At 38.0% G+C, this 15,639-nt stretch overlaps 1 protein-coding gene and 1 non-coding gene across 10 annotated transcripts in view; both read right to left on the bottom strand.

Moving 5' to 3' along the window:
- CFAP70 (cilia and flagella associated protein 70) overlaps nt 1–15,639 on the bottom strand; it is a 125,474-nt gene that overhangs the window by 41,203 nt on the left and 68,632 nt on the right. For all 9 annotated transcript variants that reach the window (XM_054660235.2, XM_054660234.2, XM_063780749.1 and 6 more), the window contains 4 exons: nt 15,257–15,348; nt 4,695–4,759; nt 4,009–4,199; nt 2,146–2,277 (listed from right to left, as the gene is read on the bottom strand). In XM_054660235.2, the coding sequence (XP_054516210.1) occupies nt 2,146–2,277; nt 4,009–4,199; nt 4,695–4,759; nt 15,257–15,348 (480 nt within the window). The remainder of the gene's footprint in view (nt 1–2,145; nt 2,278–4,008; nt 4,200–4,694; nt 4,760–15,256; nt 15,349–15,639) is intronic.
- On the bottom strand, nt 6,877–6,980 carry LOC112204691 (small nucleolar RNA U13). The gene has a single exon (XR_002938358.1). It is a non-coding gene; the product is annotated as a small nucleolar RNA U13 (small nucleolar RNA).

Here is a 15,639-nt window from a genome sequence, read left to right on the forward strand (position 1 = left end):
TCTTGGTCCTTTCCCAGGTGTATACCCTGAGCCTGCCATCAATTATCCCCTCTCTTTCCTCAATTTTCAGCTTCTCCCACTCTGCTGACTTTTTCCCAAACCTGTGGATGTGCTCAAGTCTTTTTCATCTTAAAAAGAAAATCCCAGGCCAGGAGCGGGTGGCTCATGCCTGTAATCCCAGCACTTTGGAAGGCCATGGCTGGTGGATCGCTTGAGTCCAAGAGTTCGAGACCAGCCTGGGCAACATGGTGAAACCCCATCTCTACAAAAAAATACAAAAATTAGTTAGGTGTGGTGTGCACCTGTAGTCCCAGCTACTTGAGAGGCTGAGGTGGCAGGATTGCTTGAGCCTGGGAAGTTGAAGCTATAGTGAGCCACGATTGCACTGCTGCACTCCAGCCTGGGTGAGAAAGAAAGAGAGAAAGGGAGAAAGAGAGAGAGAGAGAAAGAGAAAGAAAGAAATGAAGGAAGGAAGGAAGGAAGGGAGGAAGGGAGGAAGGGAGGGAGGGAAGGAGGGAAGAAAATCCCTATAACTTCTAGCTACTACTTTTCCAGTTTTTTCCTTCGTCATCCAACTTGAATTTATATTCATCTGTTTCTTGATTGCTCATTTACTCAATTCATCATAATTTGAATCCCCCCATTAGCCCAATAATATTGCTATGTAAAGGTTAACAATAACTTCCTTATTGTCAAATCCAGTGAAGACTTTAGATTTGTTTTTCTTGAATTCCTAGGAGTATTTAACAATGTTGACCACTTTTCCTTAAAATTCTTTTCCTTTGGCTTCTGTGACACCATTGTCTCTGGCTCTTTGCCTCTTTAACAATCCCACTTGTCTCTTTCAATTTTTCATTCATTCCTTAAATGTTGGTATTTCCTAGAGTTCTACTGCCAGCTCTCTTCTCTCTTATGTTTTTCTCAGGCAGCTCATCTATGACCATAGCATCCATATTTCATAGCTCCCCAAATCTCATCTCTAGCTCAGATCTCTGTCTTGGGCAAAACCCCACTAGAGCCTATGTTCAAAAGCGAATTCAGTACCATCTGCCTCCCACCAAATTTACTCATAATTGCATTCCATGTCCTGGTTAATGTTTTTCTTTTCTTTTTAGTATCAACCAAGAAGTACTGAATGGCATCAATTACCCATTGAAACTTAAACTTAACTTAAACTTTTTCCTCCTTATTATGCAATAATCAACTAACATCACAGTTTTGTCACCTCTAACTCATCCTCCATAGTGCTGAGTGTTTTAGCAAATGTAAACCTGATCATATTATACCTCAGTGTAAAATAATTCAATGTATTGCTCCCAACTACTAGTGAGGAAAAAGTCAAAACTTCTTTTTCTCATGCTCCACTCTCAATTGCTTTTCAAATCAAATCATCCATGCCCAAGGCAGGACTGTTCTCTTAATCCTTTGATGCTGGACACTCCTGTCCTACCTTCTCCAGGAAGACAGAACAAAGTGAAACAAGAGGTGATGGTGGTAGAGAAGAAAAACAAGGAAGGGAAAAGCAAATAGAATAAAGAATTTGAGGAGGCACAGATGGTTAGACACTACCAGGGGACAAAAAGACTGTGACTTTGTCACTGGTTTCAAATAAACTACCCCTGAATACAAATAAATATAAGCAAATGAAGGCAAGATGCAAGACTTACAAATATAAACAGAAAAGTGGGTGGGACAGCAGACCACCAGTCAAACAGAAAAGGCATGTTTGAAGTGTCACTGTCATTTGGGTATAATATCTGAAAACTTAAAGTTTTTCTCTGCTTTTATGATCTTCAATAAAAAATTAAGAATTGTACCTGTTCACAGAATAAATAGAATGATAATTTTCATTTCACAATTTATGCAACCTATTTAATCTATTTTTGACAATTCCATCACATTTTTTAAAGTTGTGAAATTTATTTTTCTAGGAAATTGAAAGAGCATATCTCCTTGTTTTTTTCCAAAATTAGTCTTAAACTAATTAGGCTTAGGCAGTTTCTTACTCATCTTTGTGTTTTCAGTGCCTAGCACAGAGCAGACACTTCAATAAATATTCGTTGAATAAACAAAGGAAGGAATCATTCATAGAAGACTCTGATGCTCTACAGAGAAAAGAAAGTGCTCTCAGTTCTTGACACTTACCTGGTTTAGGGCTACATGCATCTGATCTACTAAGAACACATAGAGCTCACTGATAAATGTCTGCAGTTCCTCCTGGCTTTCAAATGATGTTGTCTTCAAGTATTTATCTCTCACAATCTTTACCACAGCATGCTGCAAGACACACAGATCACCCATCTGATAATACAGTCCAGCACCATGCTGCGAGCACGGGTCTCTCTAGGGCTTTCTGGTCTAAAGCTGATCAAAATTTCAGAAAGTGATTGATTTCTCCCTTGGTGGGTGGTAGACTATCGGCTCTCCAAATTTCCCCCAATCAACATACTCTGTATGATTTCTTCTTTCCTTAACATCACCATCATTACTAATTGAAGCAATGCAGAGCTCATACTATATGAAGAGAATCATAAAGCTGAAGAAAATCTGAGCATTAGGTTTAGGCATTATGTCTCATGGTGGCCATATGGTTCAAAGGGGAAAGGGAGAAAGGGCTGGGCTGAGAATCCAGAGAATGGAATTCTGGTTCTAATGCTGCCACTGTACAACTTCATAAATTATTTTACACGTTGGTACCTCAGCTTCCTCATTTGTTAAGAGGATATGTAGTTCTGGTATTATTATTTTACTTTAGAAGATGATTGAGAAGCCAAAGAGAGACAAGTATAGAAGCTTAAAATGCTGTACAAATATAAACACAGCATGTTGCTATAGCCAGGACAGCTTCTCCTTTTTTCCCCACTAAGGTAACATTATTGCCAGGTTTTATAATCCATGCATTATATTATTTAATTCTCATATGACCATATGTGATAATATTAACCTCATCCCTGTTGTTAGGTAAAGAAACTGAGGCACAGAGAGATAAAGTCACGTTTCAAGGTCACCCAACTAGTAAATGTGGAACCAAGAGTCAAACTGAGACATGATGACACCACCTGCTGAGAATGCCCTCTTGCTTCCATGGACATTTGTTGTTTTTCACTCTATGACTTCCATATTCTTTCTTTATATCTGTTTAGTACAGTACAGGACACATAGTAAATGTGTGTACAAAGGCAGTGTAGTGTAGCAGTTAAGAATGTGAGTTCTGGATCCAGACTGCCTGAATTTAAATCCCAACATTGATCTTTACTATCTCTGTGACTTTGGACAAATTCCTTAGCCAACTAATATTGCATTTTCCCATCTATAAAATGAGCAACACCTACTTTATAGGATTGTTATATGGATTAAATTAGTAAAATATGAAGCATTGATAAATTGGCCTGGAAAACAGCAAACATGTAATAAATGTTAGCCATTATTATTCAAGAAATGATTATTAAGTTAACTATTTCTCAAATTTTAGTGATTCTATAGATTAGGGAAAGATTTGGAGTTTTTTGTTTTTGTTCATACATTCTGAATTTTAAAAAGTAAAATGTAATGCCAGTAATTAAATGTATCCTAACTCAAGACATGCTACTCTAGTCCTAATGATTAAGGCCTCCTTTCTGATAACTGTTTCGTCTTTAATTTTAAAACTAAAATTAATTTTTTTAGAGAGATTTGAATGAGAGGCAAGAAGAATTAATTATGGAGTCAGTACCAGACAGAGTTTCTGCCTCCTATAGTGACAATGAAATCTGGTACAAAATCTGGCCCAGCCTCAAGTGAATAATTAGTTTCTTAAAAGCTCCCATTCAGAATATATGTAATAATTTATTCCAAGACTGAAAGAATGGAGCTTCTCCTGACACTCTATCGTAGAGAACTTAGCTCTTTGCCCCACCAAGAAAGGTAAGAGTATAGCTGAACATAATCAGAGGAGAAAATGTGATCTGGGTATGTGGAGAACTTGCTCCATAAACACCCATGGAGTAATTAAACAAGTGAATGTTTTACCTTGAGTTGTTCTTTGAAAGCAAAGTATTTTCCAGAGCAATTAAGTTCATAGCTGAGCTGGCACTTCTGCTCCTCCAAGGTTTCACTATCCATATCACTCTCCAGTTTGGCCACCTGTTTTCCAAACATTCTGTAGTACTCATCTAGAATGGCTCTAGAAATATTCTTGATCTGTATGTGGTAGTCACTCACTGCCTAAGAAAATACAAAACATCTGGTAGACGCCTCAGAGAGGTCAAGAGCATGGATTGGAAGTCTAAAACTGGATTTGGTTTTATGTTCCATGATACTTTGTTTGTTTGTTTGTTTGTTTTAGAGACAAGGTCTCTCTCGCCCAGGCTGGAGTACAGTGGTATGATCATGGCTCACTTCTCCCTTGAACTCCTGGCCTCAAGCAACCCTCCTGCCTCAGCCTCCCTAGTAGCTGAGACTACAGGTGCGTGCCACCACACCCAGTAATACTTTAAATGTAAAATGCCCTTTTCTTCCCAGCTGAGAGACCACCAGCCAAAGATTAAACACTGTATGCTATATGCCATTGATCACAAATGGAACCAGCAATGAAAATACGTAAAGCTTCAAACAAGTTTTCACCCCTTCTGGAAGACATATTAAAGAGTCCATGCAATTAACAAGTGCATGCACTCAATATCTTATTACTTATCATTTCAACTTGGCTTTGGCACTTGCCTTCTGAGCTCCTCCTGTCCGACGGGTAAGAGGAGGCCTTGGAGGAATCATTTCCTTGACCCTGTATCAGGAAAGAAAAAAAATTAAAAAACTAAAAAACATTTTATTATCTACAGATGTATATTTTCTTTTATCTTACCCTCAAAGTGTCTGGGTGGGGGAGATCTGAGGTCTGTTCCCCCACTGCACTTGAGCACTGTGCTATTCTCTCATGTAAAACCCTAGATGTGAACCACAGCAAAGTATATGGCTACGGACCATACAGAAGGGAGGTCAGGAAGCAGCTACTCAGGGAGTATCTAAGTTGTATTTTTGGTTAATTTGAGCCCTGGCTTTACCCTTACGTATTTAAAAACTTGTGGTATACAAGGGCTGTTTGACTGGGGTTTTGGAAAGAAATGGGTGTCAACATTTTAGAGGCACTCAGTAACATCTCTGAAAGCAGAATGATTTGGAAATCTGAGTGGAATAGGCAAGCAAAACCTCTTCTTTCCTCCCCGTCTACAATAAAAGTGTACTCTTGGCATAATTTATAGGGCTGCATTAAATTACAATAATGCTATCAAAACTTAATCCAAAATGTGAGTAAAAAACCACATTTTGTCAATGTCAAAACTACTTATGTCAAAACCTCTACCTTCTATTTTCAGAAGCCCTTACAAGAACCTAGAAGGAATTAAGTTATAGCTCTTCTCCCTTTTAGTTTCAGGTTCTTGCTAAATATATTATACTACCTTGAAGTCCACAATCAAACTCACAAAATCTATTTTTCTTACTAGATCCTATGTAATGATATACCTCTGTTCATAATTACTAATTTTAATTCTATTTATTTAAATAGGTAATCTATTTACATTATTCAAAATTTAGAAGGTACGAAACTGTATAGCAAAATATCTCCTTCCAACCTTATTGCCCAGCCTCCTAGTTTCCTCTCCAGAGACAATGTTATTCATTCATTCAAAATAGATACTGAGAGGCCAGCCATGGTGGCTCATGCCTGTAATCCTAGCACTTTGAGAGGCCGAGGCGGGTGGATTGCCTGAGCTTAGGAGTTCGAGACCAGCCTGAGAAACATAGTGAAATCCTGTCTCTACTAAAATGAAAAAAATTAGCTGGGTGTAGTGGTGTGTGCCTATAGTTCCAGCTACTCAGGAGGCTGAGACGTGAATTTCTTGAACCTGGGAGGCAGAGGTGCAGTGAGCTGAGATCGCACCACTGCATTCCAGCCTGGGCCACAGGGCAAGACTCTGTCTCCCAAAAAATAAAAAAATAAAAATAGATACTGAGTGCTTATTGTCCATCAGGTAGTTTTCTAGGTTTGGGAATAGAGCATTAAACAAAATAGACAAAAATTCTTACCCTCATGGAGCTTACATTCTAGTAGGGAAAGAAAGACAATAAATAAGATAAACAAACAAGATAAATATGCTAGTAATATGTCCCATAGAGAAAAATAATGCAGGAAGGCAGACAGACTCTATTGGGGGTTGAGGGTGGGGGAATGCAGGAGCATATTTCACCAGGAAGGCCTCGCTGAGACGTTAACGTTTGAGTAAAGACCTGAGGGAAGTGAGGAAGCAACTGACATAGTTTGGATATTTGTCCCCATCCAAATCTCATGTTGAATTATAATCCCCAGTGTTGGAAGTGGGGCCTGGTGGGAAGTGTCTGGGTCATGGAGGTGGATGCCTCATGGCTTGGTGCTGTCTTCATGATAGTGAGTAAGTGCTTGCAAGATCTGGTCATTTAAAAATGTGTGGCACCTCCCCCAACTCCCTCCCTGCTCTCTCTGTCTTTTGCTCCTGTTTTGACAATGAAATATTATTTGGTAATAAAGAAATTAAGTATTGATATATGCCACAATATGAATAAACCTTAACAACATTAGATTAAATGAAAGAAGCCAGTCACCACATATTGTATGATTCCAGAGTTGGCAAATCTATAGAGAAAAAAAGTAGATAAACGGCTGCTTAGACTTGGGGGTTCAGGGTGGAGGAGTTGGCATGATGGTTGAGACGAAAAGGAGAATGACTGCTAATGTACATGGGATTTCAACTTTTGGGGTAATGATAGTATATATAAAGTTGATTATGGAATGGCTACACAATTCTGTGAGTATACTAAAAGCCACTGAATTGTACACTTTATTTTATTTTTATTTTTCTAAGTTCACATCGGACAGGTAATATGATGATGTCACAACAAGGCTTGAGGGAGGCACAGCTCATGTATGAGCATGAACACCCAATCATCACGCTTATGAACTACAAAGGGATCAGAATTGGATACTTTAAATGGGTGAACAAAATGAAAGAAAAGGTGATGGTGGTAGAGAAGTATATGGTATGTGAATAATATCTCGAAAAAGCTATCATTAGAAAATAAAAAAGAAGAAATTGAAGGGTAGAATGGTAGATGTAAGGAAACTTACATCTAAGTATATCTTACATCTTACATGTAAGTCCCAGATGAGGGACTACTATGGCTCTGACCAAAGAGTATGTGAGAATTAGGAGAGGTTCAGCTTGAAATATAAATGTGGGAGCCATCAGTGTATAGATGGTATTTAGAGCCATGAGACTAGATAGAAACCAAGGAAATAAGTATAGATAGAAAAGGTGTTCAAGCACTGAGCTCTGGGGGACTCCAACATTTAGATGCTGGAGAGATAAAGAAGGCCAGGGAGGGAGGAATAAAGCCAGGAGAGTATAGTGTCCTTACAACCAAGTGAAGAAAGTTCCTCAAGGAGGGTTGAGTAGTTAAATGCTGATGACAGGTCAAAATGACCCCAAGAACAGACCACTGGATTTAACAGTGTGGTGGTCATTGATGAGCTTGATAACAATATTTATCTGAAGACAAGTTATTTGAAGTGAGTTACCTGATCAAAGAGTTAAAAGATCCATGAATTTGTATTTAGATAGCATTACCAAATTGCCCTCCACTGGAATTTTACCCAGTTTATACTCGCACCAGCTTATATGAGAGGACCTGTTTCCAAACATCCTCAACAACACAATAAATTATCAAGCTTTTTTTATTTCAGCAATTAAAAAACAAGGTACTTCAGCATAGTTTTAATGTGCATTTATTTTATTACGGAAATAGTTTAGTTTCTTTTCATATGTTGAAGACTGCTTTAAATTTAGGTATATTCTTATACAGTGACATAGATTTAGCAGTTTGGTATACACATGCCTCAGGCTCAGCCTGCAACCAAAGGCAAATAATCTTTTATAAGTATTGACTATAATTTTCTTTTTTCTTTTCTTTTCTTTTCTTTTTTTTTTTTTTTGAGAGAGGGTCTCGCTCTGTTGCCAGGCTGGAGTACAGTGGCATGATCATAGCTCACTGCAGCCTGGATCTCCAGGCTCAAGCAATCCTCCTGCCTCAGCACCCCCACCGCCCCCCACCACCGGGTAGCTCGGACTACAGGTATGCACTACCACACCCAACTAATTTTTTTATTTTTAACAGAGATGAGGTCTTGCTATGTTGCCCAGGCTAGTCTCAAACTTCTGAGGTCAAGCAATCTTCCTGCCTCAGCCTCCCAAAGTGCTAGGATTACAGGTGTGAACCACCATACCCAGCCTAAGTACAATTTTCTATTGTTGCCATTCTTTTTTGTTTTGAGATGGAGTCTCGCTCTGTTGCCCAGGCTGGAGTGCAGTGGCACAACCTTGGCTCATTGCAAGCTCTGCCTCCTGGGTTCACACCATTCTCCTGCCTCAGCCTCCTGAGTAGCTGGGACTACAGGCGCCCGCCACCACGCCCGGCTAATTTTTTTGTATTTTTAGTAGAGACGGTGTTTCACTGTGTTAGCCAGGATGGTCTCGATCTTTTGACCTCGTGATCCACCTGCCTTGGCCTCCCAAAGTGCTGGGATTACAGGTGTGAGCCACCACACCCGGCCTATTGTTGCCATTCTAATTAGCTTTTGCTCTATAATTTTATCACTTGGCCTAGCTTGGAGAAGAAATGCCTTTGAAAAAAAAACTTATTGCTAATAACTGTTTCTCACAAAAAAGTCCAAAAACATTTAAACATTGATAAACCACAGTTTTTAAAGTACTATATAGAGTACTTTATGTACTATAAGTGGATAAAAAGTTTCAGGATATAAAAGTCATAAAAATTGCTTCTGTATTTGTTGTAAAACTGTCATTAAGGATACTGTTATACTGTCACTCTGTGTTCCCCTATGTAAGAGCCCAAATGAGAAATCTGTTTTAGAATTTAATGCCAGGAATAAATGTGGTCTCTTTTGTGACTAATGTGCTTCTTCCTTTATGATTAAAATTATATAACTTACAGGGCTTCCCTTTTTGTTGGACAGCTCAGATTTGATGCTTATTTATGAGAGCTCTATTTAATGCGGCCTTCCTTTTCCATTGTTTTGAGTTTTTGACTATTTCTAGATTATCACTTTTATTTTGTATGTCATTTATGGTAAATTTTTTTTTTTTTGAGACGGAGTTTTTTGCTCTTGTCATCCAGGCTGGAGTGCAATGGCATGATCTCAGCTCACTGCAACCTCCGCCTCCTGGGTTCAAACAATTCTGCCTCAGCCTCCCAAGTAGCTGGGACTACAGGCACCCACCACCACGCCCGGCTAATTTTTATATTTTTAGTAGAGGCAGGGTTTCCCCACATTGGCCAGGCTGGTGTCAAACTCCTGACCTCAGGTGATTCACCTGCCTCGGCCTCTCAAAGGGCTGGGATTACAGGCGTGAGCCACTGCACCCGGCCCATTTATGGTAAATATTATTTGATTATTTTTGGAAGGGGACTAAATGCAAAGTTTTTAAAAACTCAAGAACTCTCAGGTATAAAAGATGAATGTGCCATTATAAGCAGGTAATTCTCAAAAGAAACTTCCAAATTATTAATAATTATGTGTAAAAATGTTTCACTACACAATTTACAATGTGGATTAAAATTAAAATGAGAAACTTTTCTCCCCATCAAAATAGCAAAAATAAAAAAGTATTGTGTTGGTGAATATGTGAAGAAACAGTAGTCTCATATATCATTTATAGAACTGTAAATTTTTTGGAAGGCAATTTGGGGATATTTATCTAAAGTCTTAAAAATACATGTAATAAATAGTCTCCAAGGTAGAAGCTGCTATTTTCTTTCATCTTTCTTTGAGTATAATGCTCCTCACATCAAGAGGTAAAGTCTAGATGTCAGCAAAATGACCGAGCAGGTAACTCTAAACTCCCATCCCTCCAGATAAACTTAAAAAAAAAAAAAAACACACCAGAAACTGAAACTGTCAGAACCAACTTGTTAGAATGTTGGGAAAAAAAGGTTTACAGTAACGAAGAGAATCTGAATCCAGAAGAAGGCAATTCTAAATCCGCAGGAAAGCTTTCTGGCATTTTTACTTGCTCTTGCTCCGCTGCACACTGCATCCCCAGCTCAGCAGCAGTCTCAAAGGTGGCAGCCTGGATTTCTAGTGTGGCACACTGGTCCCTGATTCTGGAGGAAGCAGAGCAGACCTTATTCTCAAATTACTGTGTTTGTTCTAGCTTGTCTGGGACTGCCTGAGAGACTGGTGCAAGGCACTCATCTCTGTTTCTCCTAACTCAGTGCGGAAAAGCACTGAAACCTACACAGGGTGGAAAAGTATTGTTCAAAAACATTGTAAGGTTATCAAATCCCCAAAGCTGTTTGGGGCAAAGCATTATGGTTGAGACATATAATAGACCACCTAAAGCCTGAGAAGAAAAGCTGGAGAGTTTCTTTGGAAATTAGAGCATTCAAAAGTACTTGTGTGTACTGGGAAATTCAGAAAGCCACATGTATGCCCAGGACAGGATGTATGCTTAAAGTTGACCAGAGAAAACCCTATGCTTTCACCACTGATTGATCTACAGGTTCAGTATAAGCAGGAAGAAAAGGCTGAGGCAGAAATATAAATGGCCTGGTTAAATGTTAAAAGAATGCCTCAGCACAGAGCCATCTGTAAAGATTGGCAGAAAAGATTTTTTGTTTTGTTTTTGTTTGTATTTAGATCCTGGCATTCAAGGAAATCTGTCAAAACACTGGCTGAACACAAGTTACACCTTCAACAATAAAAAGCAGCCAAACGTAGCGAAGGGAAAAGTTTGATTTCCAAAATTCCCACATGATAGTATCCACATGTCCAGTTTTCAACGATGATAAAATACAAATAGTACAAATAAATAAAAGTATGACTCTTTCAAAGAAAAAAATATAGAAATTCTCCCTAAAGAAGCCCAGGCATCAAACTTACTACACAAATACATTAAATCAACTTTACTATACACACTCAAAAAGCTCAAGGAAGCCACGGACAAAACAAAGAGAAAAAAGGAAAGCAATGTATGAACAAAATTAGAGTATCAGTAGAAACAGAAATTATTTTTTAAAAAAACAAGAAGTCTGGAGCTTAAAAGTACAATATTTGGAATAAAAAATTCACTAAAGGGTTCAACAGCAGATTTGATCAGGCAGAAGAAAGAATCAGCAAAACTGAAGACGGAACAATTAAAATAATTCAGTCTGAGGAACAGAAAGAAAAAGAATGAAGAAAAGTGAACAGAATTTAAGACCTATAGGATGCCATCAAGCTGACCAGCATACACATTATGGAAGTTCTGGAAGAAAGGGGGAAGAAAGAATTTTTAAGAAATAATGGCCCAAAACTTCCCAAATTTGGTGAAAGATATGAATTGACACATCCAAGAAACTTAATAAACTCCAAGCAGGAAAAACTCATATGTCCACACTAAAACACACCATAGTCAAATTGTCAAAACACAAAGACAAAGAAAAAATATCAAAAACAGCAACAGAGGTGTGACTTGTCACATACAAGCGATCCTCAATAAGATTAACAGCTGATTTCTTATCAAAACCATGGAGGCCAGAAGTCACTGAGATGACATATTTAAAGTCTGAAAGAAAAAAAAATTGACAACTAAGAATTCTATATCCAGGTGTCTCATGCCTATAATCCCAGCACTTTGGGAGGCTGAGGAGAGATGACCACTTGAGGCCAAGAGATTGAGACCAGCCTGGGAAACATAGTGGGACTATGTCTCTACAAAAATTACAGAAAGAAAAGGTAAAAGAATTCTATATCTAGTAAATTATCCTTCAAAAGTGAAGAAGACATTAAGACAATCCCAGATAAACAAAATTAAGACAGTTTGATAACAGGACCTACGTCATAAGGAACGCTAAAGGGAGTCCTTCAGGCTGAAATGACAGGACACTAGTCAGTAACTTGAAGTCAGATGAAGGAATAAAGAACACTAGTAAAGGTAAATATGAAAACCAGTATTATTGCACTTTCAAGTTGTAACTCCTCTTTCTCTTCTCTTTTTTTTGATGACAAATGCATAAAATAATAATGATAAGTCTATGTTAGTAGACACACAATAGATAAATATGTAATCTGTGACAATAACAATGTAACGGGGAGGGATGGAGATGTATAGGAGCAGAGTGTATAGTACTGAAATTAAGTTTGTATTCAAACTAAGCTGTTACAGGTTTAAGGTGCTAATTGTTGTCTCCAAGTTAATTACTAAGACAACAACTAAAAAAATACACAGAAAAGGAAAGAAGAGGGAAATCCAAATGGCATACTGCAAAAAATCAGCTAAATATAAAAAGGCAGCAATAAAGGAACTGAAGAACAAAAAAAAATAAGACATGAAGACAACGAACAGATAAATGGCAGAAGTAAATCCTTCTCTATCAGTAATCACATTAAATGTAAATGGATTAAACTTTCCTATTAAAAAGCAGACACTGGCAGATTAGATTAGAAAAACTCACACAGAATCCATCTATCTGCTGTCTACAAGATACTCCCTTTAGATGTAAGGACAGAAAGAAGTCAAAGGTAGGATAAAATCAGATATTCCATACAAATAGTAAAAAAGAGCTGAGATGGCTATATTATTGTCAGACAAAATAAACTTCAAATAAAAAGAGGGTACAAGAGACAAATAAGGACATTAAATATTGATAAAAGGTTCAATACAGCAATAAAATACAACATTTATAAACATAACAACAGAACCCCATACAACATTTATAAACATATACAACAGAACCCCAAAATTTATAAAGCAAAAACTGATAGAATTGAAGGGAGAAACTGATAGTCCTACAATAATAGAGACTTCAATACTCTACTTTCAATAATGGATAAAACAACCAGACAGGAGATTAATAAAAAAATAAAAGATTTGGGCTGGGCATGGTGGTTCATGCCTGTAATCCTAGCACTTTGGGAGGCTGAGGCGGGCAGATTGCCTGAGCTCAGGAGTTCAAGACCAGCCTGGGCAACACAGTGAAACTCCATCTCTACTAAAATACAAAAAAAAAAAAATGCTGGGTGCAGCGATGTGCTCCTATAGTCCCAGCTACTTGGGAGGCTGAGGCAGGAGAATTGCTTGAACCCGGGAGGCAGAGGTTGCGGTGAGCCAAGATCATGCCACTGTACTCCAGCCTGGGTGACAGAGCGAGACTCTATCTAAAAAAGAAAGAAAGAAAGAAAGAAAGGATTTGAACAACCTATAAACCAATTAGACCTAACAGACATATATAGAACATTCCACCCAATAACAACAGATAACGCATTCTTCTCAAGTGCACATAGAACATTCTGCAGGGTATACCGTATGTCAGGCCACAAAACAAGTATCAATAAACTTTAAAAGATTGAAATCATGGCTGAGCATGATGGCTCATGCCTGTAATCCCAGCAATTTGGGAGGCCGAAGCGGGCAGATCACCTGAGGTCGGGAGTTCGAGACCAGCCTGAGCAACATGGAGAAACCCCGTCTCTATTAAAAATACAAAATTAGCCAGGTGTGATGGCACATGCCTGTAATCCTAGCTACTCAGGAGGCTGAGGCAGGAGAATCACTTGAACCCAGGAGGCAGAGGTTGCCATGAGCTGAGATCACACCATTGCACTCCAGCTTGGGCAACAAGAGTGAAACTCCGTCTCAAAAAAAAAAAAAAAGATTGAAATCATATGAAGCATATTTTCTGATCACAATGAAATAGAACTAAAACCCAGTAACAGAAGACTTAAAATTAATAAAATAAGAATATTAAATAACTGAAATAAGAAAATTTAAGCAACACATTCAACCAATGGTTCAAAGAAGAAATCACAAGAGAAATGAAAAAAAAAACCTTTAGACAAATGAAAACAAAAACCAAATAAAAAATTATGAAATGCAGTGAAAGCAGTGCTCAGAGGGAAATATATAGTTCTCTACACATACACTAAAGAAGAAGAAAACTCAAAATCAATAACATAACTGTATTCTTTAAGGAACTAGCAAAAGGGGGGCACACTATGCCCAAAGCTAGCAGAAGACATAATAAAAGAAAGAATGAAGATTAGAGTAAAAACAAATTAGAGAATAGAAAAATAATGGAGAAAATCAATAAGCTTTAAAAGTTGGTTTTTCAAAAAGATCAACAAGATTGACAAACTTTTAGCAAGACTGACTGAAAAAAGAGAGAAGACATGAAAGTGGAAACATTACTACCAATTTTAGAGGGATAAAAAGGAGTATTAGAATACTATGAACAATTGTATGCGAACAAGTTGAATAACCCAGATGAATGCACAGTTTCCTAGTAACACACAAGCAAAGCACTATGGTACAATATAAACAGTTTTTTTTATTACATATATGTATATGTAACATGCGTGTGTGTGTTTATGTGTGTATGTGTAATATAGGGGGCTTTAAAATAACTCCAGAAGGATAACAACACCAAGGTGTTAAAAGCAGTTATCACTAGGTGAGTAGAGATCTGGATGTTTTTATTTTTTAATTTTTTATAGAGATGGGGTCTCACTATGTTGCCCAAGCTGGTCTCAAACCTCTGGGCTCAAGTGATCCTCTTGCCTTGGCCTTTCAAAGTGCTGGGATTTCAAAGTGCTGGGATTCAAAGTGCTGGAATGAGCTACCACACCTGACCTTGGGTATTTTTATATACTTTCTTGTTCATCCGTATTTCCTAAGAATTTTTTTTTTTTTTTTTTTTTTTTTTTTAAGAGTTAGAGTCTTTCTCTGTCTCTCAGGCCGGAGTGCAGTGGTGCGATCTTGGCTCACTGCAACCTCCACCTCCCAGGTTCAAGCAATTCTCCTGCCTCAGCCTCCTGAGTAGCTGAGGTTACAGGTGCATGCCGCCATGCCCGGCTAATTTTTTGTATTTTAGTAGAGACAGGGTTTCACCGTGTTGCCCAGGCTGGTCTCAAACTCCTGAGCTCAGGCAATCCCCCCCACCTTGGCCTCCCAAACTGCTAGGATTACAGGCATGAGCCACCGCACCCAGCTTCCTAAAAATTTTTATAGTGAGCATGCAATGCTTTTGTGATAAGGTAACAAAAATAACAACAACAACAACAAAAACTTCATCTAGAAAAAAACCAGATAACTCCTGCTTAGCCCAAGGGAAATTACAATCGTGGGGACAATCTGACTTCCTCTTATTTACACCCAAATTGTACAAAACTAGTATAAGCACCATAGCTACAAACCTTCTGGCTAGCTCCTCTGGCATTCGCTTTGGAACCAAGGCTTTGTCCAGCTGAATTTCCAACACAATGTATGTCCCTGCTTCTACATATTGCTGTAAAGACATTGTTTTCTTATTATTTCCAGAAAAAAATATATTTATGAAAAATTTAGTAACATAAGATGATGCTCACAATATAATAAGTGAGAAAACTGCATATATAACTACATATACAGTGTGATCTCAACTGTTAAAATACTTTTCACATAGAAAAATAACTGGAAAGAAATATAGCAACAGTGGTTATCTCTTAGAGGAAAGGATTTTCAGTTTTATTCTTGGAAGCTTCTACAGTGTAACAGGGCTGAAGCCCTGTTTAACTTGTTCTCAATACTTTCCCAGGAA

Source organism: Pan troglodytes, chromosome 8 (assembly GCF_028858775.2).
Source record: "Pan troglodytes isolate AG18354 chromosome 8, NHGRI_mPanTro3-v2.0_pri, whole genome shotgun sequence".
Taxonomy (NCBI): domain Eukaryota; kingdom Metazoa; phylum Chordata; class Mammalia; order Primates; family Hominidae; genus Pan; species Pan troglodytes.